This window comes from Patella vulgata, chromosome 4 (assembly GCF_932274485.2).
Source record: "Patella vulgata chromosome 4, xgPatVulg1.2, whole genome shotgun sequence".
NCBI classification, from domain to species: domain Eukaryota; kingdom Metazoa; phylum Mollusca; class Gastropoda; family Patellidae; genus Patella; species Patella vulgata.
The window spans coordinates 58007034-58034897 of NC_065882.2; the positions used below are offsets into that span (position 1 = coordinate 58007034).

The 27864-nt window shown below is 35.8% G+C and overlaps 2 protein-coding genes across 8 annotated transcripts in view; both read right to left on the bottom strand.

Moving 5' to 3' along the window:
- Positions 1–267: 267 nt before the first annotated feature.
- On the bottom strand, positions 268–15685 carry LOC126817816 (uncharacterized protein C3orf38 homolog). 7 transcript variants are annotated; one of them, XM_056100106.1, is made up of 4 exons: positions 14862–15685; positions 12582–12737; positions 4596–4795; positions 268–1445 (listed from the first exon to the last, which is right to left on the bottom strand). In XM_056100106.1, exons 3-4 carry the CDS (start codon positions 4596–4598, stop codon positions 663–665), a joined length of 786 nt encoding a protein of 261 aa, XP_055956081.1. In that variant the 5' UTR covers positions 4599–4795; positions 12582–12737; positions 14862–15685; the 3' UTR covers positions 268–662. The 7 variants fall into 7 exon arrangements, with proteins under 7 accessions (XP_055956081.1, XP_055956078.1, XP_055956077.1 ...); XM_056100103.1 differs by lacking the exons at positions 12582–12737; positions 14862–15685 and adding an exon at positions 6503–6648; XM_056100102.1 differs by lacking the exons at positions 12582–12737; positions 14862–15685 and adding an exon at positions 6440–6640 and having other exon boundaries at positions 268–1442.
- Positions 15686–20275: 4590 nt separating this feature from the next.
- The window catches only part of LOC126817822 (uncharacterized), a 37041-nt gene continuing 29452 nt past the window's right edge, over positions 20276–27864 (bottom strand). Inside the window, exon 5 of the mRNA XM_056100108.1 lies at positions 20276–23101. Coding sequence (XP_055956083.1) covers positions 22388–23101 — 714 coding nt within the window. The 3' untranslated portion in view covers positions 20276–22387. The remainder of the gene's footprint in view (positions 23102–27864) is intronic.

Genomic DNA, 27864 nt, shown 5'->3' on the forward strand with positions numbered 1-27864 from the left:
CATATTCTCGATTATCCATTTAATCGTTAAATGGTGAAGGAAAGTTATGCAGTAAATCGGCTCATAATCCACTAAAGATCGCAGGCTAGCAATGCCATCTAGAGTTGATTATGGTCTGCATAAGTTAAATAATGTTTAATTAATAATTTAGATAACATTACAGGCCTAAAGAAAGACCTGCAATAGACATATTTAGCTCTTGCATAATGTATTTTTAATATTCGATCATAAATCGTGGAATTATACTTGATTGAAACAAGCCAGCTATTCTTTTTAAACAGTTTAATCACAATAAATTTCAATAATGGTTTTTGAACCGAAAATAATAGTTCATAGATTACAGTTTCATCAATCCCACTGCCCGGAAGCATATATTTTATTCATTTTGATTGCTGTCATGAACTGATATCAACATCTTGTTGAACTGTGAAATATTGCTGAGGTAGCAAAATTTCATTCTAAGTCCCTTTGTGAAAACAAAAACTCATATTATTGCTAATTAATATGACTACAATTCTAGGTAGGTTCTCAATTAGAATTCAATTTATGCAAATATCACCAATCACCATCTATGTTGTGGGTTAACCACATTATTACTTTTTACACATACAAGTCACATAGTGGTTAAAGAAAACATTTTGATTTATTTGAAGCTGTTCATATTATTGTAGCACTAAACAATTATTAGAGTTATCCGTTGAACTAATTGTTGCTATTGCCAACATATCTTTGCCTTCTTCTAACTTTGGCATAGTTGCAACATTTGAACAACGAAGGTTCAATGCAGTTACTTTTATTTTCCAGTTATTTTCAAACCTTGGATCACGTATTAGTCCAAAGTCTTGCTCAAATATTCCTAAACAGTCATTTCCTCGATGAATCGTTCCACAAACAGAAATAGCTAACAGACCGTGTGGATCTTTCTTTGATCTAACCCCTTCAGCACTTAAATTTGGATTAAATAATAATAACTCATCTTTTGTAATGGCTAAAAGTCTACAAGAAACCATTTCACATCCTTCAAATTGTTCAGTAGAGTTCTCAGAATCACTGGCTACCGTTAACAGTCGTAACCTTACATCATTCCAAAAGTGATGTGGTCCAAAATTCTCAGGAGTTTCATTCAAGGACGGATTTTGCGAATTCATCATTTTGTAAAACCATTTGACAAATGTTTCTGCTAGTAGCTGATCAGTAGCAGATGAACTATTGGTCATAAATTTATCACTGGTTGGTTGGTTTATTTGATAACCACTTTGATTATTTTGATATACCGGTACTGGATCTGGCAAAGTTAAAAGCGAACCATCTGTTATATTTTGATCACCTTGTACTATATGTACGTTTATGTGTGTATTTTGTATAAGAGTTACTGGTTGTAATGGAGTGGTGGTGGTATGTCTCTGTGAGTTATCTCCTCCTCCTGAATTAGAATCATCATCCTGCTGAAATTAACAATTATAATGTGTGATATCAAATAATAACAAGATTACTAGTCATCAACATCCCACCCCCTTGCACCTCACCTGTTTAGAAGGCATAAGGAAACAATTTCTTTATGTTGGCAATCAATATAAAAATATATCAGATTTCACAAACAGTGTCACTAGTCCTCATATTGTGGCCCTGTTTAATAGATATTGCTCTCTATATATCTGTGAACCAAGCAAGGTCAATTACCTTTGGTTGATTGCCACTTATTTGTCAAATCTAAGATTTGTAAGTATGTGAACATTGTCATAAATTCACATTTCAACACATGGAATAACCATGGAACTAGCCAGAAGATATATATTCTGAGCACAGTAGCTGAGCAAGTCAGGGTCGCATAGGTATTATGGTGAAAATATATCAAGTAAAATAAAATATGTTTTGATTTGATATGTTTTCACCAATGTTTTCACCATAATATAAAGTAAAATAAAGGGAGGGTAGGAAGGCCTAGTGGTCTAGAGTGCCGCGCTTCGACCTCTAGCTGGCCAGTCACCTCTGGCTTGCGGCTGTGGTATCGATCCCTGGTGTGAGTGTAGGGACGCCTTCTCAGCCTTGTGGGTTTACTCTGGGTAAAATAAAATAATAAGTTGATGAATGTAAAAGTTCTAGAATAATAAAATTACATATTAAAAAATAATTCAAAATAAAATAAGTTAACAATGGTCAGCTATGACAGAGATTATAGACAACAGTAGTAAAGAGATAATCCGTCTATAAACACTACATAATCAAGGCCAAATTAGTCACCTCAGTAAATGAATGAATGGATGTCAATTAAATACTACCTCTTATCAACTATAAAATATCATTAAGTTTAAATATATATCATCATTATTTATTGTTAGCAAGTAACCTCTAGTATATTAGAGGAAAGATTGTAGGCAGTTGACCACAGGCAGACAGCAGGACATACTGAAGGTCAGGTCTCTGATAAGTTATTTCTGATAAGTTAGACACTGTTCCTTATTAAGTTACCTAGCCTGTAGGTCATTTATGTATATATTATTATTAAAGGGACTATCCCTTATTTGAACATTCTCAAAAATAAAAGTCTGAATATGTATGAAATTTAAACGCAAAAATATAGAGGAATGGTGTATTGACTGCATCTCAAAATTTCAGCTCAAAATATTGAGTCGTTTGGACGTGACCGTCAAAACTGCTTATCCGGACACGTAACCCTTTTAAGATTTTGGGTCATTTTTTTCGTTGGGAGACCAGATAATCGATTCCCGTTCATTGAGAGGTCTATACAATGAATGGCCCAAATGCTGTACTTGATAATGAAAGGTAAATTTCACCTACACATTATTTTTATACAAAAAATGCCTGGTTTTATCTAGACACCGCATAATACAGCTTGGGACACCGGTCTCCATTTCCAGATGAAGACTGACGGGTTTCAGTTATTTGAAAACTTATCACAAATATTGAGTTAATTGCTCGGCCCTTAGGTAGAGGATTTAAAGGATTTTTAAACAAAATTAAACAGTTTTATTCTCCATGTATTATCGGGATTATCCCTTTAAGTATTGTTACAAGATTAGAGAACTATACCAATTATTGTATGTTCAATCTTACACCCCCAACTAGATTGAACATACACCACAATGTCCGAAGGTTGGACTTATAGGTACATGTAGGTCCATAAACCCCGGATGATAATACTGTGAGGTTCAAACGTTTTAATCTAATAATCCACACAGAAGGATAACAATTGTCAAGTTTTCATAACAGATTACAATCCCACTTTGGTCCACAACTGCAAGATCATTAAAGATAATTGGCATATCCTCCACAGCTCCAACGACTGCCTTATTGCTTTCCCCAAACCCTGTCTTACAGCTTACGAAGTCCATCAAGAACCCCACACTGAAACCTGAAGTTAGTGGGAAAAGTTACTATTATTTAAACAACCTGAAATGCCCCTAATTCAGTGCCAATATTGCAATACGCTAAAACTCAAGAACACATTCTGTTCTAGTAAAACTGGCAAATCTTATAAATGTTCTACCAACTGAACCTGCCATAGTAACCAGCGGCTACCAGGCAGGATCCGCCCACATTTTGCAAGAGATGGATAGAGAACAAGCTAAACAAAAAGCGATTTTTCGTACAATCAAGGGCCATAATTCAAGAAGTTACGATCCGATATGCAAGAATATCGACAGGAACCAAGATCTTTGGGTTATAAAGATATATTTCGAGTTTCATCAAAATCAGATCAACATTGTGACTTCTAGAGGGTCCACAACCTTGATATACAGTATATTTACACTATTTGAGCACGAGAGGCAGCCATTTATAACGGCAATTTTGGTCTGATTTTTTGCGAAATTCTCACTCAGCAGTCATTAGGGTGTAACAGTGTTTTTTTAAATCAGATAATAATTGTGACCTCTAGAGGGACCACAAGCTAAAAACGCGATGTTTCGTACAATCAAGGGCCATAATTCACGAAGTTACGATTCGATATGCACAAATATCGAAAGTAACCAAGATCTTTTGGGTTATAAACATGTATTTCAAGGTTCATCAAAATCAGATGAAAATTGTGACCTCTAGAGTGTCCACAAGGTAAAAACGTGATTTTTTGTACAATCAGGGCTGGGCCATAATCCATGAAGTTATCGTCAGATACATCACATGCCAATATCTAAATATCTTTGGGAGATAGATCTATATTTCAAGTTTTGTCAAAATCGGATAAAAATTGTGACCTATAGAGTGTCCACAAACAAATTGTGGACGGACAGGGGCGACGACAATATACGTCCACATGAAAATGTGGGGGTATAAAAATGCAATCTACCTACTTACTTGCAAAAGATTATTTCACAATAAGCTGAAGGAACATTATGTTTATATTACCCATAAGAGAGACAATCAGGTCGCTTCTCACTTCCGCCTACGAGTCGCTCTAGACAAAATCTCAACTATCAAATTATTAAACAACTCGGTACTAACCCTGACCTTTCTAAATCTACTACCATGTAGTATCAATAGATGCACCATTGAACTTCATTGGAATTAAAAACCTTGCAACCGTGCGGATCAATGACAAAATCCCCCATTTATTTTCTTTAATTAATGTTAATTACCATTAAACAATCTTGACTGTTTGTTAAATCTGATTTCCATAATTCCAGTATTTTATTCACCAAATGTTGTTTATCAGACTGAACAGATACCACAATTCCATTCTCATGTAGGTATTGAAACAAGTAGTCTCGTACTATTTTCTTTCTCTTAAATAAACTGTTAGGTGTAGTGCTGTAACTTATGATAACTTTGATGGCTTCTGAAAGAAACATTCAAAACATAAGCTTACGAAAGATTAGGCCTATAGTATTAGGTTATTGGCTAGAATTAGCCTACATTCAGTTCCAATCTGATTAAAACACAGCTCCTATTTCCTTTCGTTTTTATAGTTCAAAATTTCATTTTACTTGTCTTTACTACACTTGGATCTGGAAGAGTTGTTATTTAACTCGTGTTCTGAATGGTGTCAGGGATAAGCCAATGAAATGGTCTGTTACGGCGAGCTTTAGGTGTGTTTTTCACGGAACTGTGGGTAATCCACTAGTAACATCAATGCTGATTGGTTAATCAAATGTCTGACGTCATAGGGTCATAAGTCGGTCTTTTGACCCCTGACGTGACCTACGGCTATAAATTGTCAGATCTTCATGTAGTGTAGGCCATCGAAAGTATAAAAAAACGAAACGAAATATAGATCTGTATTTTAATCAGATTGATTCAGTTCAGCACAGTTGGCAAAACTTATATATTTAGACTCTATGATGACAACCAAAAAAAAGCAATTGTCCAATATGGACGCCTCAATATTCTACTTTAAGTGCTCCTCCAGCCATTAATTAAACATACATTATGTAAGAACTATATCTGTCTATTGCAGGTCTTTCTTTAGGCCTGAAATGTTATCTAAATTATTAATTAGACATTAATTAACTTATCCAGACCATAATCAACTCTCAATGTCATCGCTAGCCTGTGATGTTTATTGGATTAGGTTTCGATTTGCTGTTTGACTTCCATTCATGATTTAATCATGAAATGGATAATGGAGACTATGTTTTTTATCGTACCGACTTTAGTAATGATGATTGAGGCTAGGCCGAAAATTCAATAGCTAAAATCTTGGTTCAGAGTGGACCAATATGACTGAAATTTTCAGCAAATTCGTTTTACATTATCTTGTTTTTAACTATTAATCTATTATAGTGAGAGCTGCCAGCTCTTTATCTAATCTCCCATAATGTATCTTTAAATAAGGTGCTTACGCAGGTTGGTGAAACTCTAGCTAGGAGAACATAGCTTAATTCGTTGATATATACTGATGTGCTTGTTTTTAGCTACGATTGGGTTCCTTTATTTTCACCTGGCAAACTTAATTTCTTTATTAATGCATGTACCCGGTAACATCTTAAAAATAAGTTAATTTTATACTACGGTATTTGAACTTATTAAGACATACACAGCCCAATCTACTGAAACAATTTTCATTTATCAACTAATATTGACAATAAAGTAAATCAAGCGTTGTTTTGATCAAAATTGATACAGACATTCATAATTACGGTGTATTACTCCTGCGCAACTCGGATCAGGTTAGTACTTTGATTTGGTTATTGTACACGGGGCCCCGCCTTTATGTCTTAAAGCCGTAAATGTAATATGTCGGAGAAAGCAATCTATTATCGCTTCGATTTAAAAAGTGGGGATTTGTACCCGGGTCAGGTAGGATTTTCGGTACTATTGAAGCAGAAATGTTATAAATAACAATAATCAATCGTTGTTTTGAAGAAAAACGTGTCAATTTTGCTTATTTGAATCCCGAAACACGGATGTTGAGAGATGAGGTTTCTTATCTACTTGATTATCTACTTAGTGAAACTCAAACTGAAGTTGAAAATGTCCTAACCGTTAGAATCCTCTACCGTTATTTGTCCTTTAGTTACCGTGTCCTTCAAAGAAATCAGGTCACCTTTCGGTAATTTTTTCAAAATTGACACAAATCCTTGTTTTTCAATTTCTGTCAACATTTTAATTGACATAAATCAAGATATTGTGGAGCCAAAGCATTCATGGACATTTAGTTTTGTGTTTTGTTTCCGGTTTGTCGTCTCAAAACTTTGGACTTGGATTCGAATCATGACGAATAATTCAAAATATGGACGTGCGTCAGCATTTGAAACACGTTTATTTGAAACACGCTTATAATCTGGAGGCTCAGTGCGTGGGTCAGGCCCGTAGACAGAGGGGGGCAAGTGGGGAGGGGATAGGCCACCCTCCACGCGGAAAAATGTTCCCCCCCCCCCCGAAATTTTTTTTGCAGACCATTGTTCTAAAATAAGTACTGTAGACTGTGCCGGGTGTGCCCCAACCTAATAATTCACTGCCCCTCCGAAGTTAGCAAGCACAACAGTACCAAAACAGTCGAAACCCGTTTCGTAAAAACCGTGAAATCGAAATCTCAACGATTTAGTTTGTACGACAATTGCTATACATAATTAAACTAGTTGTCCGAAAAACAGTTGAAGTTTAATGGTTTGACCCCAGCCTGCAGACCGCGTCACGAAGCCTGCCAAAATTTTCCCCGGTAACATTTGGCAATACGGCTTTTATATTCCGTGATATAATGTACAATGCATCCGCTAGTTTTATCTGTGTCCATGTTCTGATGAAATCCATGAAAACTCATAGAACATTTGTAAACCTTTAATTACGTCGTCAGATACGTGTTTCCCTGTCACAGATTAACGTCGGTTTTCCCAGGTTGGGATTCTCGGAAATTCACATTGCCTGCAGGCTGGAGTCCAACCATGAACTATTTTGCTGACAACTTCTTTCATTATATACTTTTCAAAAAAAGTAGGGGATATTCAGAAACAATACAAAACTGCGGAAATGCACTGCTGTTTTTGTTAGAGGTACAGACCAATTGCCTACACATGAACATAAACAGTTCATAGGGGCGGCTTATCTGACGGCCCCATTTCACTCGCAAAAAGATACACTGTCAAAAGTGAAAATGGACGTTTTGATTTATGTCTTAATAATGAGTAATTGCTCCACCAATCCTCAGACATTCAGCAATTCGTCGTGGCATGCTCCTAATCAACCGTCCAATCACGATTTGGGGCAATCTGACCCATTCTTCTTGCAGTGCCGCGGCCAATTCTTGCAGTGTTATCGGTTGACGTTGATGTCGAACACGTCTCCCGATCAAATTAAACGTAACAGCAAAGATACGCTAAACAGTAAATCTTAGGCAAGAACCGATAGGAAAGCAAACATTGATAGGATAAACCAACAAGTGACAGTTTTCATCAACCCTTCCTTGAAGTATCAAATTTGACAATGAACCCCTCCCACGTGTATGGCGCTATTGCGTGTCGCATGTGCGCAGCTCAGTGGTTCTGTTGGGGCGATAATTTCTTCATCTGTGAACATACTCTCAAAGCATGTCAAGTGTCCATGACTATGTATCATATCACGGCCTACATAGATATTTGCATTTCAATATCCCCTACATTTTTGAAGAGTATATATCACAATCATTGTGAAACTAAATCGGGGATATTTCCATTTGACTGTTTTTTAAACAGGTTTCGAAGTGTTTTGGCCCTGTTATTCAAGACCGTTTTCGACATTCCAAAGTAAACGTACGGTGCTAAGACCTAAACATAAATTTTAAACGTTCCTATTATTAATTAGAACAGTTTTCTCTTTGGTTTTTATATTTTACGCTGCCGTGTATTGCTTTAAATCTTCCTAGTGCAAAAACAGTTAATTTGACCTTTTGACCCCCGGGGTCTCAAAGAGGAAAGGTGAAGTTAGCCATTTTACATTTTTATTGAGAGTGATTACTTTCGATCATTTTCAGCATGTTTTCATGATACAAGAATGACTGCGCATTCACTTACAGTGTAAATGACCTCATTTGGCCTTTGACTCGGCAACGTATTCTACGCAAAATTTTACTATAGAAACGTTGGGTCTGGTTTTATGCCCCTTTAATGGACCCCCACCCCCCGCACTAAGGGTTCGGTCTATTATTGCGACTCTGTGTTCTGTACTCCAGATGGACGAGATTGCAGTACCGGTATATCTCTTTGTCATCCATAGAAATAAATTATTGTATTTGATTTTTTTTGTAAACAGTTTCTAGGCTAATTATCGTAACGCGAGCTCCTGGTACAGCACAGGGATGGTCAGGGATGGGGCGGTGGTTAGCAAAAATGAGAAAATACAGTGTTAATTTTAGTGTTTTTTTATTATTTTTTTTATTATTTTTTTTATTTTGGAGGGGGTGGGGGTATCCGACATATGGTGGCCCCGCAAATCTTTACTTTGACCCCAAGGACACCAGAGTTCAGGGTTTTGCACAAAACTAAAGATAAAAGCCATGGCCAATGATATGACTAGCATTCCAATACAAAGTACAAAGGGAATCCACACTTCCCATAGTAAACAAAGAGACAAATAGGGTTTAATACCCACTCGGTCGTTTCAGAACTAAATAATTTCATTAAATCGCTTGTGCGTAGGGGTCTTTTAGCAGTGGGAGGAAAAGGGGATCTTATAAAACCCCAAGGTTTGAAAGGCAACCCTGCTCCTTGTAACCTGCAAGCTTGGAATCAAAACCATGCTACCTCGTGACTCAATTACAGACCCTATGATCTAAAGTACACGCCTTAAGGCCTAGATCACCCTTAAGGAAGCCGATCCGATGGCTTAGAACCAGATCTAGGCTATAAGATCTTAATCACTTTTTTAGGACATATAATTTCAATAATTCACTTGTGCGTAGGGATCTTCTAGCATTGGGAAGAAACCGGGGGACCATATAAAATCCACGACAGGCAATCCTACTCCTTGTCATGTGCAGTCTTGACTCAATTACAGACCTTATCATCAAAAGCACACACCTTAAAGAAGCTAAATCGCCAATATTTTGGACCTAGAAATTGACTCAAATGGGTCGCAACGCATCTAATAATGTAATATGAATATGTATAAAATGATTTACATTCAATCGTTTCAGTTTTTACTCTAATTTTAAATCAGTTATGCTCGGCGAGATACGCCAGAAGTCTCAATCGAATGGCAATCTCTAGCGTCTGGTACCGGTTATTCCAGTCTACACAGATAGTATTTATTGCGCATGCTCTCCAGATAAGAATATGTCATCACCGTCTGACATGACTTGTGGAATATGTCTAGCCTCGTTCTTCGAGTCCCTTGTTAGTAATGGCACTGAAACGCATTATGATACACGATTCGTGTACCAATGGTAAATGTTTATTTTGGATATGGGTAATTTTGGATATCAGAAGCCCATCTCTTCCCTGTAGAAGATCACAACATCAATGTTGATTTAAATTGACAAATAATTTGTGTTTTCAATGTTGAAGACTTTGGATGATATTGAGTTACAGACTTAGCTACTTTGAATTTGCGTATATAATCTGCATACATATCTGGCCTTGTACGAAAATATCGCGGGGAGTAAGTCTTCTTATTAGAGTGTTTTTTTTAAGCTATAGACATGCACTAAATGGCTAGTGTAGTTTTGTTATCGGTTAGTTTTACTCCCCCGGAATTACTTAGTAACACTAAAATTACCAAAAATTAATTATTGAAAACCAAGTGTAACAAATGGGTGTATTAAAGGGACTCTCCCGATTTCAAGAGAGTCTCTAAAATAAAAGTCGGAGTACGTATGAAATTTAAGCGCCAAAATATAGGGGAATGGTGTATTTACCTTCTCTCAAAATTCCGGCTCAAAATATTTAACTGTTTGGACGTGAACGTCAAAACTGCTTATCCGGACACGTAACCCTTTTAAGATTTCGGGGCAGTTTTTTCGTTGGGTGACCTGATAATCGATTCCCGTTCTTTGAGAGATATATAGTGAATGACCCATCTGCTCTACTTGATAACGAAAGGTAAATTTCACCTACACATTATTTTTATAAATAAAAGTCTGGTTTTATCCAGACACCGCATAATACAGCTTGGGACACCGGTCTCCATTTCCATATGAAGACTGACGGGTTTAAGTTGTTTGAAAACTTATCACAAATATTGAGTTAGTTGCTCGGCCCTTAGCTAGAGGATTTTAAGGGATTTTAACACAAAATTAAGTAATTTTATTCTCCGATAAATATCGGGATTAGCCCTTTAAAGTGAAAGTTTCTTAAGCTTATGTTTAAATGTTTAATTTTCTTTTTTTTTTTTTTTTTTTTTTTACAGATTCCCACTTGAAAATCCTGAACTTGTTAAAAAATGGTTAATTAGAATAAGTCGGAAATACTTCAGTCCAAGTCAAACTCACGTTGTGTGTAGTGGTCATTTTGTTAGGGACGATTATATTAGAGGTAAGGTGTTGGTAAATTAGTTATTGTTTTTAGAAATATACTAAACTCCTGTTTTGTGGGAATGAATGAATGAAATGTGGTTTTATGGCACGTCAGCTCCAACCGGGCTAGATTGCGCCAAACATATGGTGAAAAATTCAAGACAAAATAAAAGAAATCACAGAAATATATTTATATCCATAAATAAAAACAAATATCACAGATAATATATAAAATTAAAAATAAATATCAAATACTTTATGAATATAAACAATTAAAAAGAAAGAAGATAGGATACATATATATATATATATATATATATATATATATATACAGTTAAAACTTATAATAAAATTTTGTCTCTTTTAAAAAGTTTAGTATCTCACAATATAGCTCCGGTTGAGCAAATAAATTATGTAATGTCTGGTAACGGTAATATTTAAATCTAATATTTCCAAGATACTTGCACTCGATCAAAATGTGCTTCACCGTCAAAGGAACATGACAGTGTTCACATTCTGGTTGAGGCTCTCGTTTCAAGATGAAAAAGTGAGTTAAAAAAGTATGACCAATGCGAGAGCGACACAAAACAACTTCATCCCTCCTGTTGGTTCTATAGGAGCTTGGCCAATCTCCTAAGAGAGGCTTGATATGATGAAGTTTATTTGTGCCTGCAAGATCCCAAGACCGTTGCCAGCGGTCATAAATAAAATGATTTATACATGATTTAAAATCTTTATATGGTATTAAAAAGGGTGATTGGGGAAGATCTAAAGCAGCTTTGGCAGCAAAATCTGCTTGATCATCCCCCCTTATATCAACGTGACTGGGGAGCCAGCAAAAGACAATGCCCTTGCTGCTCAACTCGTAAGATAGTAGCAGACGATAAACATCTGCTACCAGTGGGTGTTCAAGCTGTTTATTGTTAATTGCTTGAAGCGAGGACAGAGAATCAGTAAAGATGATGTGCTGTAGTAAATGTGATGATTGAATGAACTCCAAAGCAAAGCCTGAAGAATGGCCTGGAGCTCAGCTGTAAATATTGAAGCAGCAGGTGGAAGACACACAGAAATGGTCTCAGTTGGCGTCACTGTAGCCGAAGCCACCCGATCACCATCTTTAGAACCATCTGTGTAAATAGGAGCATAATCACCATATTTAGACCTTAGCTCTCTAAAAAGAAATTGGAACACCGTCGAGCTAGTATCTCTCTTCTTATGTTGAGTCAGATCGAAATCGATCTTTGGGAGAGATATAGCCCACGGCAGAGACCTAAAGAAAGGGGTATTCGCAATACTGTCAAGGCTGATACCAGCCTCCGACATGAGGCTGTTTTGTGGGTGGGTGTTTTAGGGGGGTATTATGCATTGCTCTAGATATTTTTGAAAAATGATCCATTAAACGTAAGTACAGAAAGATCTGTAGATTAAATAACATGATCTGCTCTACGCTTATTGTTGTCCACAATTTATCAATTTTACTTTTTTTTATATTTTAAGGGATTCACCCATCAGAAGGCCCGACATCTTTATGCTCGTTGGTTTAACTGGTAATTGGAAGTTTCCCGTACATATTTTCTTTGTGGCCATTTGTCAGGGCAAGCTCAACATGAAATACTGAAAATGCTGATTACTACATTGACAGAAGCTGGATTACATATTTACATATTCATGTGTAGTGTGTGATGGGTCGTATGCTTACCAAGCCACTGCTAGTAAATTAGGATGCTCAACTGATCCTGCAAATCCATGCAGAGCACACCATTTCATTTATTTTTTATGCGTGCCACGTTATAAGGTTGGTGAGGAACTGTTTTGCTACCCTTCGAACATTGTATGATGAAGGTCACCAAATATCCTGGAAATTTATTGAAAAACTAAATGAAATTCAACAAAACGACAACTCAAACCTTGTAAATAAATTGAAAGCTAAGCACATTCAGTGGAAACAGCATTTAAAATAAATGTTAATTTAGCTGTCCAGGTTATGGGTTCTTCGGTTGCCGATGCTATCGACTTTTTACGGGAAGATCTTGGAATACCAGATTTTGCTGGGAGTAAAAAGACCACAGAATTTATCAGGAAAATGGACAAGTTGTTGGATTTCGTGAATTCGAAAATTCCATATGGCAAAGGTTATAAAAAAACCAATGAATTTATTCAATGTTGATGTTCGTAGAGAGCAGAACCACGGGAAACCGTTTTTCAAGACGCAACACCAGCAGCTGTACACCGTACAAACAAGAACATGACCAAATTTGCCAAGTTACTTTCTGAGCCTAGTGAATATCCTGACTATGTTTTACATTATATGGCCGGTTATGTAACCCGGCATATTTTGAGAGACTGTACCTGTGTCCATTGCAGAAATGCCTTACAGGATAATTCCAGCACCACGTCTTCAGTTGATTTCTTGTTAGATGAAGTATTTTCCCTAACCATGTAGTGATGTTTTTAAAGTCATCAAAACAACTGACATAGTTTTTACGTAAGCTTAAGCCAAGCATGCAGTAAAAATTTGTAAGGTCTACATAGAAATCTACCATCCCCATATTATTTAATAAGCCTACATTCTTTAATAATTAATGATGATTTTTCAAAAGATTTTTATTGTTATTATTGTTTTAAGAAATGACGAGAATTTCCAAATGACTCATAATTAATTCAACCATCTCAAACTTTCACAGATTGAACTTTTGGAAAGGTTAGGAATTAACTGAATAAAACAGGTTGTAGCCAAATAAAATTGACCCGCCTACTATCGCCTGATCTTTATTTCAATCTGCATGTTGTATAAATTTCAGAATCTTATTGTATATTATTTAAATTAATGTAATTTTAGGCACTTTTGTTTTTAAAGAAATACATGTAGTGAAAAAGAGGCATGATATATTTTTTTAATCGATGCCTTTTTGGCTATTGCACAAATGTTATTACGATCATTTAATTTTTTGTAAAATTTACTATACTGCCGTATTTTTAAATCCGAGTACAATATAAATTTAGACGCCATAATTAATATATCATGGAAATTGAAAACCATATTGGGTAGGCCTGTTTATATTTTTCTTTAATTTTTTAAATCTTTCCAATAAAATTATATATTCTCCTGGTCGATGGTAGAAGCAGATTTTGTCTCTTTTTTAAATATATTTTATTTCTTTATTTTTATCATCAGGATGACTTATCCAGCAGACCTTTTAATTCGTCCAACAAATTAATCATACACATCCAAAATGGTTTTTTTATGTGAACTACGAGGAGCCGTGTTTCAAAATTTAGCCGAACACTTTATGGATCTAGTCCTTTTCGAGGACGATCACTTTGCCACTCTACACCTGCACTCTTATAATTAATATCGTCAGTGAAAATAATTGTTGATACATGCATAAAGAATTAACATAATTTCACTTAAATACAAACACCATTAGAACAAAGACTTTACCAACCATTAATGGTCCCCTAGAGGCCGGGTAATTAAATCAGTGAGTAGTATTTACTCCGGATGCTATAGTGATTCCTTCAGATTGAAATCACATCATTCGGTGTGTTCCCACTTAGCCGGCAGACTGTTAATCCTTTGATTGATCTTAAAACTATAGTCTGTTTAAAAGTAGTCACTCAAGAACTGTTCACTAGTGTTCAGCGTTAATGAGCTCTTAATCCCTCTTAATAAAATTTATTAACCAACTAATTAATGACATTTTGAACACAGTTCATGCCGGCGTTATGATTTCAAACATGAATTCAATTCACTTTATTAATATAAATAGATGGTCGATCTGTGTCGAAATTATATTTATTTTTAAATGGCAAACGTTCAGGTTAATATTCGCTTTATCTCCAATAATCGAGGTGGCCGATATTTAATACACAATGGTTACAAGTTCAGTATAAAGTCAAGCAGACCAAATGCCGTCCATTGGAAATGTTCAACAAAAACTTGTCCAGCTACTGTAAACACCAAGAATGATGTTCTTACCACTGTTGGATTCCAACACAATCATCAACCAGATAATGTAAAGATTAAAGTTGATACGTTTTTGTCATCCATGATGGATTTGGTAAAAACTGACCACAGACCAATGCCAAGTATTTATCAAGAACAAATAACTAGAAAGTAAATTGTGCCATTTAATCTTGAACCTTATTTCCAAACTGAAAATAAAATGTTTTGATATTATTTCTATTGAGTAAGTTCTATATGTCTATTTGTTTATATTGTTTCAGGTCTACGAACTGAGGAAGTTACTTAAGTTATACAGTCTGTCCATCCATTCCGCCTTATACCGCTCACGATCAAAAATTTTACCAACATTACCTAAAGAACGTCAGGACATAGAACTTACAGAATCATACCAAACTACAGCTAATGGTGACCGGTTCCTGCTTTTTTCAGACAGAAATATGTGCATATTTGCAACAGATGAAAATCTACAATTTCTCGCTGGCAGTGATTCGTATTTTTGTGACGGAACATTTAGTATGTGCCCACAGCTTTATTACCAGATATATACAATTCATTCAATGATAGATGGAAAAATGTATCCATTCGTGTATGCTTTGCTAGCAAATAAGCGACAGGATACCTACGAACAAATGTTTCAGATAATATTAGATAGAACCCGTAACATTGGTTTAAATTTGAACCCATCAACAATATTTACCGATTTTGAGACCGCAGCACAAAATGCCGCAAGGATTGTTTTTAATTCTGATGTTAAAGGGTGCATGTTTCATTTTCGCCAGGCCATTTGGAAAGCTGTTCAACGTTGTGGACCCCAGACATTATTCCGGGACAACCGCATCAGCTTTGCCACTGATAAGAATGTGTGATATCGAGGACTTTTGGTTCTTTGCTTTGGAAGCTGTAGATTTAAACATTCCACAAGTAGGGCGGTTCGCTGATTATATGACGGAGCAGTGGGTTGATAACAATGGCCGTAATGTGTGGAACCATTTTGATACAACAGGGCCCCGTACTACCAATCACGTAGAAGGTTGGCATTCTAAGTTGAATAAAATGACAGCACGCCATCCTAATATTTACAAGTTCATTAACTTAATCAGGGGCGGAACTAGGAATTATAAAAGATAGGTTGCCAGGCAACTAAACATACGCCCACAGCAGCTAACTCGTCCGAGCAGTCGACAAGGGTTGTCACATATTTATTCTTTTGTAGGTAATTAGGGGAATTTAATAGACAATTTCATACAGATGACATTATAATTTTTGTCGTTTGAGGGTTCACAAGGTTCTAAAAACTAAAACAAGGGCTGTAACTCTGGAAGTAATCTACAGAAATTGTCCATTTTACTAATTCAAATAATGCATATAAATTTCATACAGATTGGATGATAACTTTTGTCGTTACAGCATTTACAGGGTACAACAAAGTGAAACAAGGGCCACAACTCACGACGTAATTAGCGGAAATTGGTGAAATTCAATAGGCTTCTTCGTTTCATTAATTTAAATGATGCATATCAATTTCAAACAGATCGGATGATAACTGTTGACATTAGAGCGTTCACAAGATTCAACAAAGTGAAACAAGGGCCATAACTCTAGATGTAATTAACGGAAATTGCTGAAATTCAATAGGCTTCTTTGTTTTACTAATTTAAATGATGCATATAAATTTCATACAGATTGGTTGATAACTTTTGTCGTTAAAGCGTTCACAAGGTGCAACAAAGTGAAACAAGGGCCATAACTCCAGAAGAAATTAACGGAAATTGCTGAAATTCAATAGGATTCTTCATTTCACTAATTTAATTGATGCATATCAATTTCAAACAGATCGGATGATAACTGTTGTCATTAGAGCGTTCACAAGATTCAACAAAGTGAAACAAGGGCCATAACTCTAGATGCAATTAACGGAAATTGCTGAAATTCAATAGGCTTCTTTGTTTTACTAATTTAAATGATGCATATAAATTTCATACAGATCGGTTGATAACTTTTGTCGTTAGAGCGTTCACAAGGTGCAACAAAGTGAAACAAGGGCCATAACTCCAGAAGAAATAAACGGAAATTGGTGAAATTCAATAGGATTCTTCATTTCACTAATTTAAATGATGCATATCAATATCATACAGATCCGTTGATAACTTTTGTCATTAGAGCGTTCACAAGATTCAACAAAGTGAAACAAGGGCCATAACTCTAGATGCAATTACAGAAATTGATGAAATACAATAGGCTTCTTTGTTTTACTAATTTAAATGATGCATATACATTTCATACAGATCGGTTGATAACTTTTGTCGTTAAAGCGTTCACAAGGTGCAACAAAGTGAAACAAGGGCCATAACTCCAGAAGAAATTAACGGAAATTGCTGAAATTCAATAGGATTCTTCATTTCACTAATTTAAATGATGCATATCAATATCATACAGATCGGTTGATAACTTTTGTCATTAGAGCGTACACAAGATTCAACAAAGTGAAACAAGGGCCATAACTCTAGATGTAATTAACGGAAATTGATGAAATTCAATAGGCTTTTTGTTTTACTAATTTAAATGATGCATATAAATTTCATACAGATCGGTCGATAACTTTTGTGGTTAGCGCGTTCACAAGGTGCAACAAAGTGAAACAAGGGCCATAACTCCAGCAGAAATTAACAGAAGTTATTGAAATTAAATAGGCTTCTTCATCTCACTAATGCAAACAACATATATCAATTTCAAAACAATCTGTAGAGTGTTCACAAGAAATTGTGGACAATGGACGGACGGACGGACGGGGGCGACGGCAATATACGACCACATTTCCATGTGGGCGTATAAAAAGGGGGGGGGGCACTGCAAAATGAAGGCATTGACCGCGGAGACCGGGCACGCCGCTGGGGGGGGGGGGGGGGGTCTCCAAGAAAATTATCCGTCATTACCTTGCATCTGTAGCCATTCCAAGATCTATTTCCCAGACTGGTGTGTTTGAGTCGATGGTTTGAGTCATTTGGGATCCCTACAACGGGTTGGGAACGGACAAGTGTAAATCGGTATGGAACAAATATTTCCTATTTAGTGGGGCTGTAAAATGATTGTTATGTTGTAAGGCATTTATTTATAAATTATATAATGCTATTTAATAAAAGTTAAATGTGTAAATTGTAATGCATTTTTATATGTGTAAATCATTTAATGTTATTTAATAAATATTAAATTTGTTAAAATCAGTATATTTTTTATATGTGTAAGCTATTTAATGTTATTTAATAAAAGTTAAATTTGTTAAAATCAATACAGTTTTAGTCTTAAAAAAGATATGGACTATAGTTTATAACACCATATTGTTCTAGGATTAACTCTGGATTAGTGCCAAAATTTGACATCAAAGCCTGCCGGCTAAGTGGGAACACCCCCATCATTCATCTATTAAAATGGCAATGGGACCATCCATTAAACTAACCAGCGGCTGCCAGGCAGGATAAGCCCACATTTTCGAGAGATGGATAGAGAACAAGCTAAAATGAAAGTGATTTTTCCTACAATCAAGGGCCATAATTCAGGAAATTACAATTCGATATGCGCAAATATCGAAAGAAACCGAGATCTTTGGGTTATAAACTTACATTTCAAGTTTCAACAAAATCGGATAAAAATTGTGACCTTGATTTACCATATTTGTACGCTATTTGAGAACGAAGGGCGGCCATTTTGTCTGTCAGTTTTGGGCCGATTTTCACGAAATTCGAACTCAGCTGTCCTTAGGGTGTAACAGTGATATAATAATACAGTATTTTAAATCGGATAAAAATTATGACCTCTATATGGTCCACAAGCTAAAAACGTGATTTTTCGTACAATCAGGGGCCATAATTCAGGAAGTTACAGTCCGATATGTGCAAATATCAAAAGGAACAAAGATCTTTGGATTATAAACTTACATTTCAAGTTTAAACCAAATCGGATAAAAATTGTGACCTCTATAGGGTCCACAACCTTGATATACCATATTTTTGCGCTATTTGAGAACGAAGGGCTGCCATTTGGTTTTGTCAGTTTGGGGCCGATTTTCACGAAATTCGAAATCAGTCGTCCTTAGGGTGTAACAGTGATATAATAATAGTTTTTTTTTTTAAATCGGATAAAAAATTTGACCTCTATAGGGTCCACAAGCTAAAAACGTGATTTTTCGTACAATCAGGGGTCATAATTCAGGAATTTGCGGTCCGATATGCACGAATATCAACAAAGATCGGTTGCAAGACAACAAAACATACGCCCACAGCAGCTAAATCGTCCGAGCGATCGACAAGGGTTGTCACATACTTATTCCTTTGTAGGTAATTGGGGGCCTTTACAAGACAGTTCCATACAGATCAGATTATAATTTTTGCCGTTTGAGGGTTCACAAGGTTCTACAAATTGAAACAAGGGTCTCAAGTCTGGAAGTAATCTACAGAAATTGTTGAAATTTGACAGGCTTTTCGTTTCACAAATTTAAATGATGCATATAAATTTCATCCATCGAGCATTAACAAGGTTGAACAATGTGAAACAAGGGCAATAACTCAATTGCTGAAATTCAATAGGATTCCTCTCTTTACTAATTTAAATGACGCATGTAAATTTCATACAGATCGGCGGATAACTTTTGATGTTAGACCATTCACAAAGTTCAATAAAGTGAAACAAGAGCCATAACTCTGGATGTAATAAACAGAGAAATTGCTGAAATTCAACAGGCTTCTTTGTTTCCCTAATTTAAATATTGCATATAAATTTCACAAAGATCGGATGTTAACTTTTGGCATTAGAGCGTTCACAAGGTTCAATAAAGTGAAACAAGGGCCATAACTCTAGACGTAATACACAGAAATTGCTGAAATTCAATAGGCTTCTTACTTTTACTAATTTAAATAATGCATATAAATTTCAGAAAGATAGGATGATAACTTTTGGGGTTAGAGCGTTCACAAGATTAAACAAAGTGAAACAAGGGCCATAACTCTAGAAGTAATAAACGGAAATTGCTGAAATTCAATAGGCTTCTTCGATTACCTAATTTTAATATTGCATATAAATTTCACAAAGATCGGATGTTAACTTTTGGCATTAGAGCGTTCACAAGGTTCAACAAAGTGAAACAAGGGTCATAACTCTGGTAGTAATTATCGGAAATCGCTGAAAATCAATAGGCTTCTTCATCTCACTAATACCAACAACATATATCAATTTCAAAACAATCAGATAATAAATGTAGTCTGTAGAGTGTTCACAAGAAATTGTGGATGTCGTACGGACAGGGGCGACGGCAATATACGACCACATTTCCAATGTGGGCGTATAATAAAACATATCGGTTAAAGGTTTGGCGATAAATCTGAAGACCACATTCGATCGACTCCAGCTCGAGGTTGAAACACAAAAGAGACGAATTGACGACAAAAGTTTATTTACAGCTGACATCAATTCATACACAGACACAAAAATAGGTTGCCAGGCAACGAAACATGTGCCCGAAGCAGCTAAGTCTCCTGCGCGGTCGACAAGGGTTGTTGCATATTTGTTCACTTGTAGGTAATTTGGAGCATTTACAAGACAATTTCATACAGATCAGATCATAATGTTTGTCATTTGAGGTTTCACAAGGTTCTACAAACACAAACAAGGGCCTTAACTCAGAAAGTAATTTACAGAAATTGTTGAAATTCAACAGGCTTCTTTGTGTCACTAATTTCAATAGTGCAGATAAATTTCATTCAAATCGGATAACTTTATCATTCGAGCGTTCACAAGGTTCAACGAAGTTAAACAAGCATGATAACTCTAGAAGTAATTATTTGAAATTCAATAGACTTCTTCGTTTCACTAATTTACATTGTGTATATAAATTTAATACAGATCGGATGATAATTTTTATAATGATAATAATAATTTGTACATTTCTACCGCGCACAGTTCCATGCTAGTATGCATGCTCAAGGCGCTACCCAGTCTGGGTGTCATAATAGGCCGTAAATGGACGAGTTTTTAAGTTAGTTTTGAATGGCGTTTATGTTCAGTTGTAATGGTAATAAAAGATCTGCCAGTAAAGCCTTCCTATCTAGCCTAGATAGGAAGGCTTTAATTCTATTCTTAATTTAATTGGCAGGCAATGCATTTTTTTTTTTGAGTGCTGGCATTTTTTTTGAGTGGGACTGATGATTCAGGCTGCAGTATTTTGAACTGTTTGGAGTTTTGATATCAGTTTGTGGGATATTCCAGATAACAAGCTATTGCAATAGTGTAATCTTAAAAAAACGAGCGATCGAACCAGAGTATGAGCTGCGTCGTTGAAGTGTTCACAATGGCCATAACTCCGGAAGAAACTATCAGAAATTACTAAAAATTAAATGGGATTCTTCATGTCACTGGTGTAACAACATATATCAATTTCAAAACAATCGGATGACAAATGTAGTCTCTAGAGTGTTCACAAGAAATTGTGGACGACGGACGTACGCATGGACGAGGGCGGCAGAAATAAAAAAAACACATTTCGATATGGGCGTATAAAAAAAATGAAAAGATACCAATAATAAGTTTAGAAATGTGAAAGAGTCATTAGATTATATATAAGTAAGACATTCTAATTAATACTAGAAAAAAGATCAAATAAGTATAATGAAGCATTAAAATAAATTTATCTATTTACATTTACCAATTACCGCATAAAGATATAAACATATATACCCTATACATGGCTGCAGATCTTAATAAATTTTAGGGGGGGACGGAGCCTGACAAATGGCTCGCGCCACAGGCGCGAACTGTTCTGTTGGGGGTCTGGGGGTCCTCCTCCAGAAAATTTTAAAAGCAGGATGCCTGAAAACGCTATCATTTCTGAGCATTCTGCAGAGATGAACATACCGAGAATAAATTGTCGTTATTGAGGGAGAATATTACAAAAGTTAAAAATATTTATTATTAAACTTTAAAAATATAAACAGTAAACCACAGATGATATGGACTGATTAATCAAAGAAGTCCTCGCAATATAGGGATATAGGTAGGCTACTATATTGCCGGTAACGGATGAAAATGTGATGAATAATTTCTCAAGTGGCCAGCTCTGAGCATAAGCTGCTGACGTCATGAAGAGATCATTTTTGAACCAAGGGGAAATATCCTCAGCCTGAAAATAGGACTCAAGTTTTGGGAGACGCTGACAGAGTACGGCGGGCGAAGGCATACGCCACATGCGCTACAGGCGCGAATTTAGTGGGGGTCTTGGTGCCTTCCACGGAAGATTTTTTAAAATTAGGATGCCTCAAAATGTTATCTGAGACCATTTCCCGGGCTGAAAATAAGACTTTTGAAATTTTATCGATGCATTTTTCTGGGGGGGACGAGGCAGTGAAAATTTAGGGGGATCTGCGGCCTTGACCTATAACATATTTTTGAAGTATTAGTAAAATAGTGGCTAAAAGAAAATATTCTACTATGTATACAAGATAATTGGAGAAATGTTGGTCATAATATTACTGTAGCACTAATCAATTATTAGACTAGCGAGTTATTGCCAACAAATCTTTGCCTTCTTCTAACTTAGGCATAGTTGGAATATTTGAATCACGAAGCCTCAATGCAGTCCTTTTTATTTTAAAGTTATTTTGAAAACCTGGATAACTTATTAGTCCAAAGTCTTGCTCAAATATCCCTAAAAAGACCTTCATTCGATTAACCATTCCACAAACAGAAATACCTAACTGACCGTGTGGACCCATCTTTGATCTAACCCCTTCAGCACTTACATTTGGAATAAACAAATATAATTCTTCTTTTGTAAAGCCTAAAAGTTTACGAGAAACCATTTCAATTCCTTCAAATTGTTCCGTCGTTTCTGTAAAATTACTGTTTCTCGTGGACAGCTGTAAGCTTATATCATTCCAAAAGTGTAAAAGACTGAAATCCTCAGGAGTTTCTTTCAAGGAAGGATTTTGTGAATTGATCATTTTATAAAACCATTTGACAAATGATTCTGCAAATTCCTGACCAGTAGCAGATGAACTATTGGTGATGAATTTATCACTGGTTGGTTGGTTTATCTGAAAACTACTTTCTTTGTTTTGACATACTGGTACTGGATTGTCTGGACCTGGCAAAGTTTTAGTCAAACCCTCAATTATACTTTGATTACCTTGTACTACATTTACATTTACGTTAAGAGCTGTTGATTGTGATGAAGTGGTGGTGGCAGTATGTCTGGGTTTGTTATACAGCTGAAATTAACAATTATAACGTGTGAGAGATCAAATTTAAATTACATTGCTTTTATTTACATACATGTATGAATGAATGCCTCATGGGAGGAGGAAACTTTTTCCAGCTTTCCAGCTGCAAATTCCCATTGCCAAGGGACATTTATATGCACTTTGAAATGAAATGGGGCTTGATGAATACAGTCATATGCAACACACCGTGAAAGGATCTTTAAACTGTCAATATGAGAGTTTGACACAGACTGTTTGGTCAAGTTAACACTTTTTTTTTATAAATTCCTCATAGCAATACATAAGCCCAACATGCAATATCAAAGATTTTGTAGATTGGCATACAAAGTATGTAAATTACCCTAACAAGCGGTTGCCAAGCAAGATACTCCCCATTTTGCAAGAGACGGACAGAGACCAAGCTCAGGAAAGCGACTTTTCGTACAACCAGGGGCCATAATGCAGGAAGCGAGGGTCTGATGCGAGCAAGTATCGTAAGGAACCCAAATCTTTGGGATATTAACATAATATTTTAAGTTTCATAAAAATCAGATAAAAATTGTGACCTCTAGCGGGTCCACAACTTTGGTATTGCATACTTTTACACAATATAAGTACGGCGAGCAGCCATTTTGTCAGGCAGCGCCCCCGTGAGACAAAGTCCCCTCAGACCCAGTTCCAAATTACATATTATCAATTACATAAATATCATACAAAGCTGTCTGAAATTGTTTCGCGCCTTAAGGGCTCGATTCCATTAAATCATTCTTACGCTCTTGATCTGTGGTCTTGTACCCTCACACCACTATCATATTCACGGTTATAGTGAATCGCCCTGTTAGTAGTAGCACTAGTAAGTGGGTCATGGATGGACAGACTATAGATTATGTTCTCAGAAAACATGCGCAATTAACATGCAGGCCTCGAGATTCTGTTCCATATCTTATCCTCTCGTTCACAAGAATTTGCTCCATCAGTGAAATCAAATGGCAGGAAATTTAGGCCCAGTCCCAAAAAAAAATAAAAAAAATGAAAAGCTTAATTAAAAGTCAGTATTTTGTTGACATTCACAATTCACTATGGAGTGGGAATTGACACAAAAGGTAAAAATTTGAATTTTCAAAAACATCAGGGACCATAATCCATGAAATTACGATCCGATATCTACACTATTTGTGCACAGAGAGAAGTCATTTTATCAGGCAAGTTTTGGTCCGATTTTCACAAAATTAGAACTGGGCCAACATTTTTTTAAAGCAAATAAAAATTGTGACCTCTAGAGGGCCCACAAGCTAAAAATATGATTTTTCATATAATTAGGGACTATAATCCAGGTAGTTACGTTCCGATATATGACCTTATCAGACGGAACTGAGATCTTTGGGTTATAAACATACATTTTAAGTTTCATCAAAATCGTGACTTTTCATTTTCATACAATCAGGGGCTAAAAACATGCTAAAACAAGCTAAAGACATGATTTTTTGTACAACCAGGGGCCATAATCAATGAAGTTACGTTCCAATACACGCCAATATCAAAAGGGGCACGATCTTTGGGATATTATAAACCTTTAGTTTAAGTGTCAAAAGCGGATAAAAATTGTGACCTGTCGAGTGTCCACAAACAAAATGTGAAAGGACACACGAAAGGACGGACGGACAATATACGTCCACGTGAAATTGAAGGCCAAATAAAATGCAAGCATCTGAAATGCAAACTAATGAAAGGCAAAACAAAATAAAAATGAAACAAGGCAACAGTGAGGCTAATGTCCCCCGCCGAAATCCTAAAATAAATAGATGACACATATTAATTAATCGCACATTTATTTTTTTCAAAAGTATCGAGCAATCAAACTACACACTAAGTTTCATCACTCTCTAACACATAGAATCAAGATTATCTTCTCCCAAAGCATTGACCAATGAAATTGATTAGCTCTGCTTAGCTTTAGTTTGAAATGTTAATCATTGAAATCAGTCAAGACATTCACCTAATGATCATCTACATCAAGTTTAAACATTCTACCTCAATTAAAACCAGAGTTTTTATGTTCCAAAGTCTTGACCAATCAAATTGCTTATCGTTCCTTAGCCCAGTCAGAAAATTTGCACAATCGAACTTAGTCAAGGTAATGATATAATGAATCTATATTCAGAGTGTCATCGCTCTCACTTCATTATAACCAAAGGTATCGTGCCCCTAAAGCATCAACCAATCAGATTGCTTATCTCTGCCTACCGTAAGCAGACAATGTTCATCTTCGAACTCCATCAAGGGATTCACCTAATGAATGCCTACACCAAGTTTGAACATTCTACCTCAATTAGAAGGAGAGTTATTGTGTTCCAAAGTCTCGACCAATCAAATTGCTTATCGCTCTGCTTACCCTCAGCAGAAAATGTTCATTATAGAACTTAGTCAAGGTATTGATGTAATAAAGCTATACACCAAGTGTCCTCACTCTCATTTAATTAGAACTAAAGTTATCGTGTCCCAAAGCATCAACCAATCAAATTGCTTATCTCTGCTTCCCCTAAGCAGAAAATGCTCATCTCCGAACTCCATCAAGGCATTGACCCAATAAACACCTACACCAAGTTTGAACATTCTAGCTCAATTAGAATGAGAGTTATTGTGTTCCAAAATCTTGGCTAATCAAATTGCTTATAGCTCTGCTTACCCTGAGCTGAAAATACTCATTATCGAACTTAGTCAAGGTATTGCTGTAATGAAACTATACACCAAGTTTCATCATGTGTTCCAAAGTCTCGATCAATCAAATTGCTTATCGCTCTGCTTACCCTCAGCAGAAAATGTTCATTATCGAACTTAGTCAAGGTATTGATGTAATAAAGCTATACACCAAGTGTCCTCACTCTCACTTAATTAGAACTAAAGTTATCGTGTCCCAAAGCATCAACCAATCAAATTGCTTATCTCTGCTTACCCTAAGCAGAAAATGCTCATCTTCGAACTCCATCAAGGCATTGACCCAATAAACACCTACACCAAGTTTGAACATTCTAGCTCAATTAGAATGAGAGTTATTGTGTTCCAAAATCTTGGCTAATCAAATTGCTTATAGCTCTGCTTAACCTGAGCTGAAAATACTCATTATCGAACTTAGTCAAGGTATTGCTGTAATGAAACTATACACCAAGTTTCATCACTCTCACTTTATTAGAACTAAAGTTATCGTGTCCCAAAGCATCAACCAATCAAATTGCTTATCTCCGCTTACCCTAAGCAGAAAATGCTCATCTTCGAACTCCATCAAGGTATTGACCTAATAAACACCTACACCAAGTATGAACATTCTAGCTCAATTAGAAAGAGTTATTTTGTCCCAAAAAGTGTGACGGACAGACAGACAGACAGACAAACGGATGCACGGACAGACCGACGACCCCATTTTAATAGTCCCCTGCTTTCTTCGAAAGGCGGGGGACAAAAATAGAAACAACTCAAAATCAAAACGTCACTTTAAAATTCTAAATCATTCAAGTTCACATAAGAAAAGATTTTATTGTACTGAAACATCCATGCAGGGCAGCATAGTTATGGTAGAGGACTTTCAGTTCTGATCTTAATCTAGTCTCAATTAAAGCATTTATTTCTAAAGTGAAGAAATTGTCTACATCTAAAGTTTACAATAAAACATTAGTGAAAATTTATTAATTTTTTAAAATTAGGAAGATTTCATTAAAACCATGATTTATTTTTACATTTATGGCCAAAACCTCAAAATCGAACGTTAATTTTATTGTACGAGGGTAAATATTAACAGTTTTTAGCTGCCAATGCTTAAGGGGTTCATGAAAATATTTTATTAATTAGGAAAGCATTTTTTAATTGATTGGGTTTATGGAAATAATTTACTAATTATTTACTTAATGAACAAATGGCTACTCAGATCAAGAATATCTTACTATTTCATCAAAGAGTAATCAGTTAGTTTGTACTGTTCCTAAATCCAAAATTAAAGAAAGAGCATTCTCTGGTCAAAAAGATTGGAACAAAATACCCAAAACTGTACAGAATAGCCCCAATATATAAACTTTCAAGAAACGTTTAAAAACAGAATATTTTCAATTTTAATTATAAAGATAGGTTGCCAGGCAACGAAACATACGCCCACAGCAGCTAAATCGTCCGGGCAGTCAACAAGACTTGTTTGGTTTTTATAAAGTTCTGCCCCATGCTAACGTTTTGTATACAAAACTTTTAATACTGTATCATGGATTTAGCTGTTCCAAGTCATAAAAATTCATTGAAAATCAATATACTTGTTCGTCTCAAGATCTTAAACTCTGTGTATCAATATGAAGTCAATCGGATATTAACTTTGGCCTCTAGAGCGTCCACAAGATTTTTCAAAGTGATCAAGGGCCATAACTTTGGCAGTAATTATCAGAAATCGCTGACAATCAATAGGCTTCTTCGTCTCATGACCTTAAACACTGTGTATAAATTTAAAGTCAATCGGATATTAACTTTGGCTTCTAGAGCGTCCACAAGATTTTTTGAAGTGATCAAGGGCCATAACTCTGGCAGTAATTATTGGAAATCGATGAAAATCAATAGGCTTCTTCGTCTCATGGCCTTAAACACTGTATATAAATTTAAAGTCAATCGGATATTAACTTTAGCCTCTAGAGCGTCCACAAGCAATTGTGGATGCCGGACGGACGGACGGGGGCGACGACAATATACGACCACATTTCAATGTGGGCGTATAAAAATTAAATTTATCTTATATTTTGTGT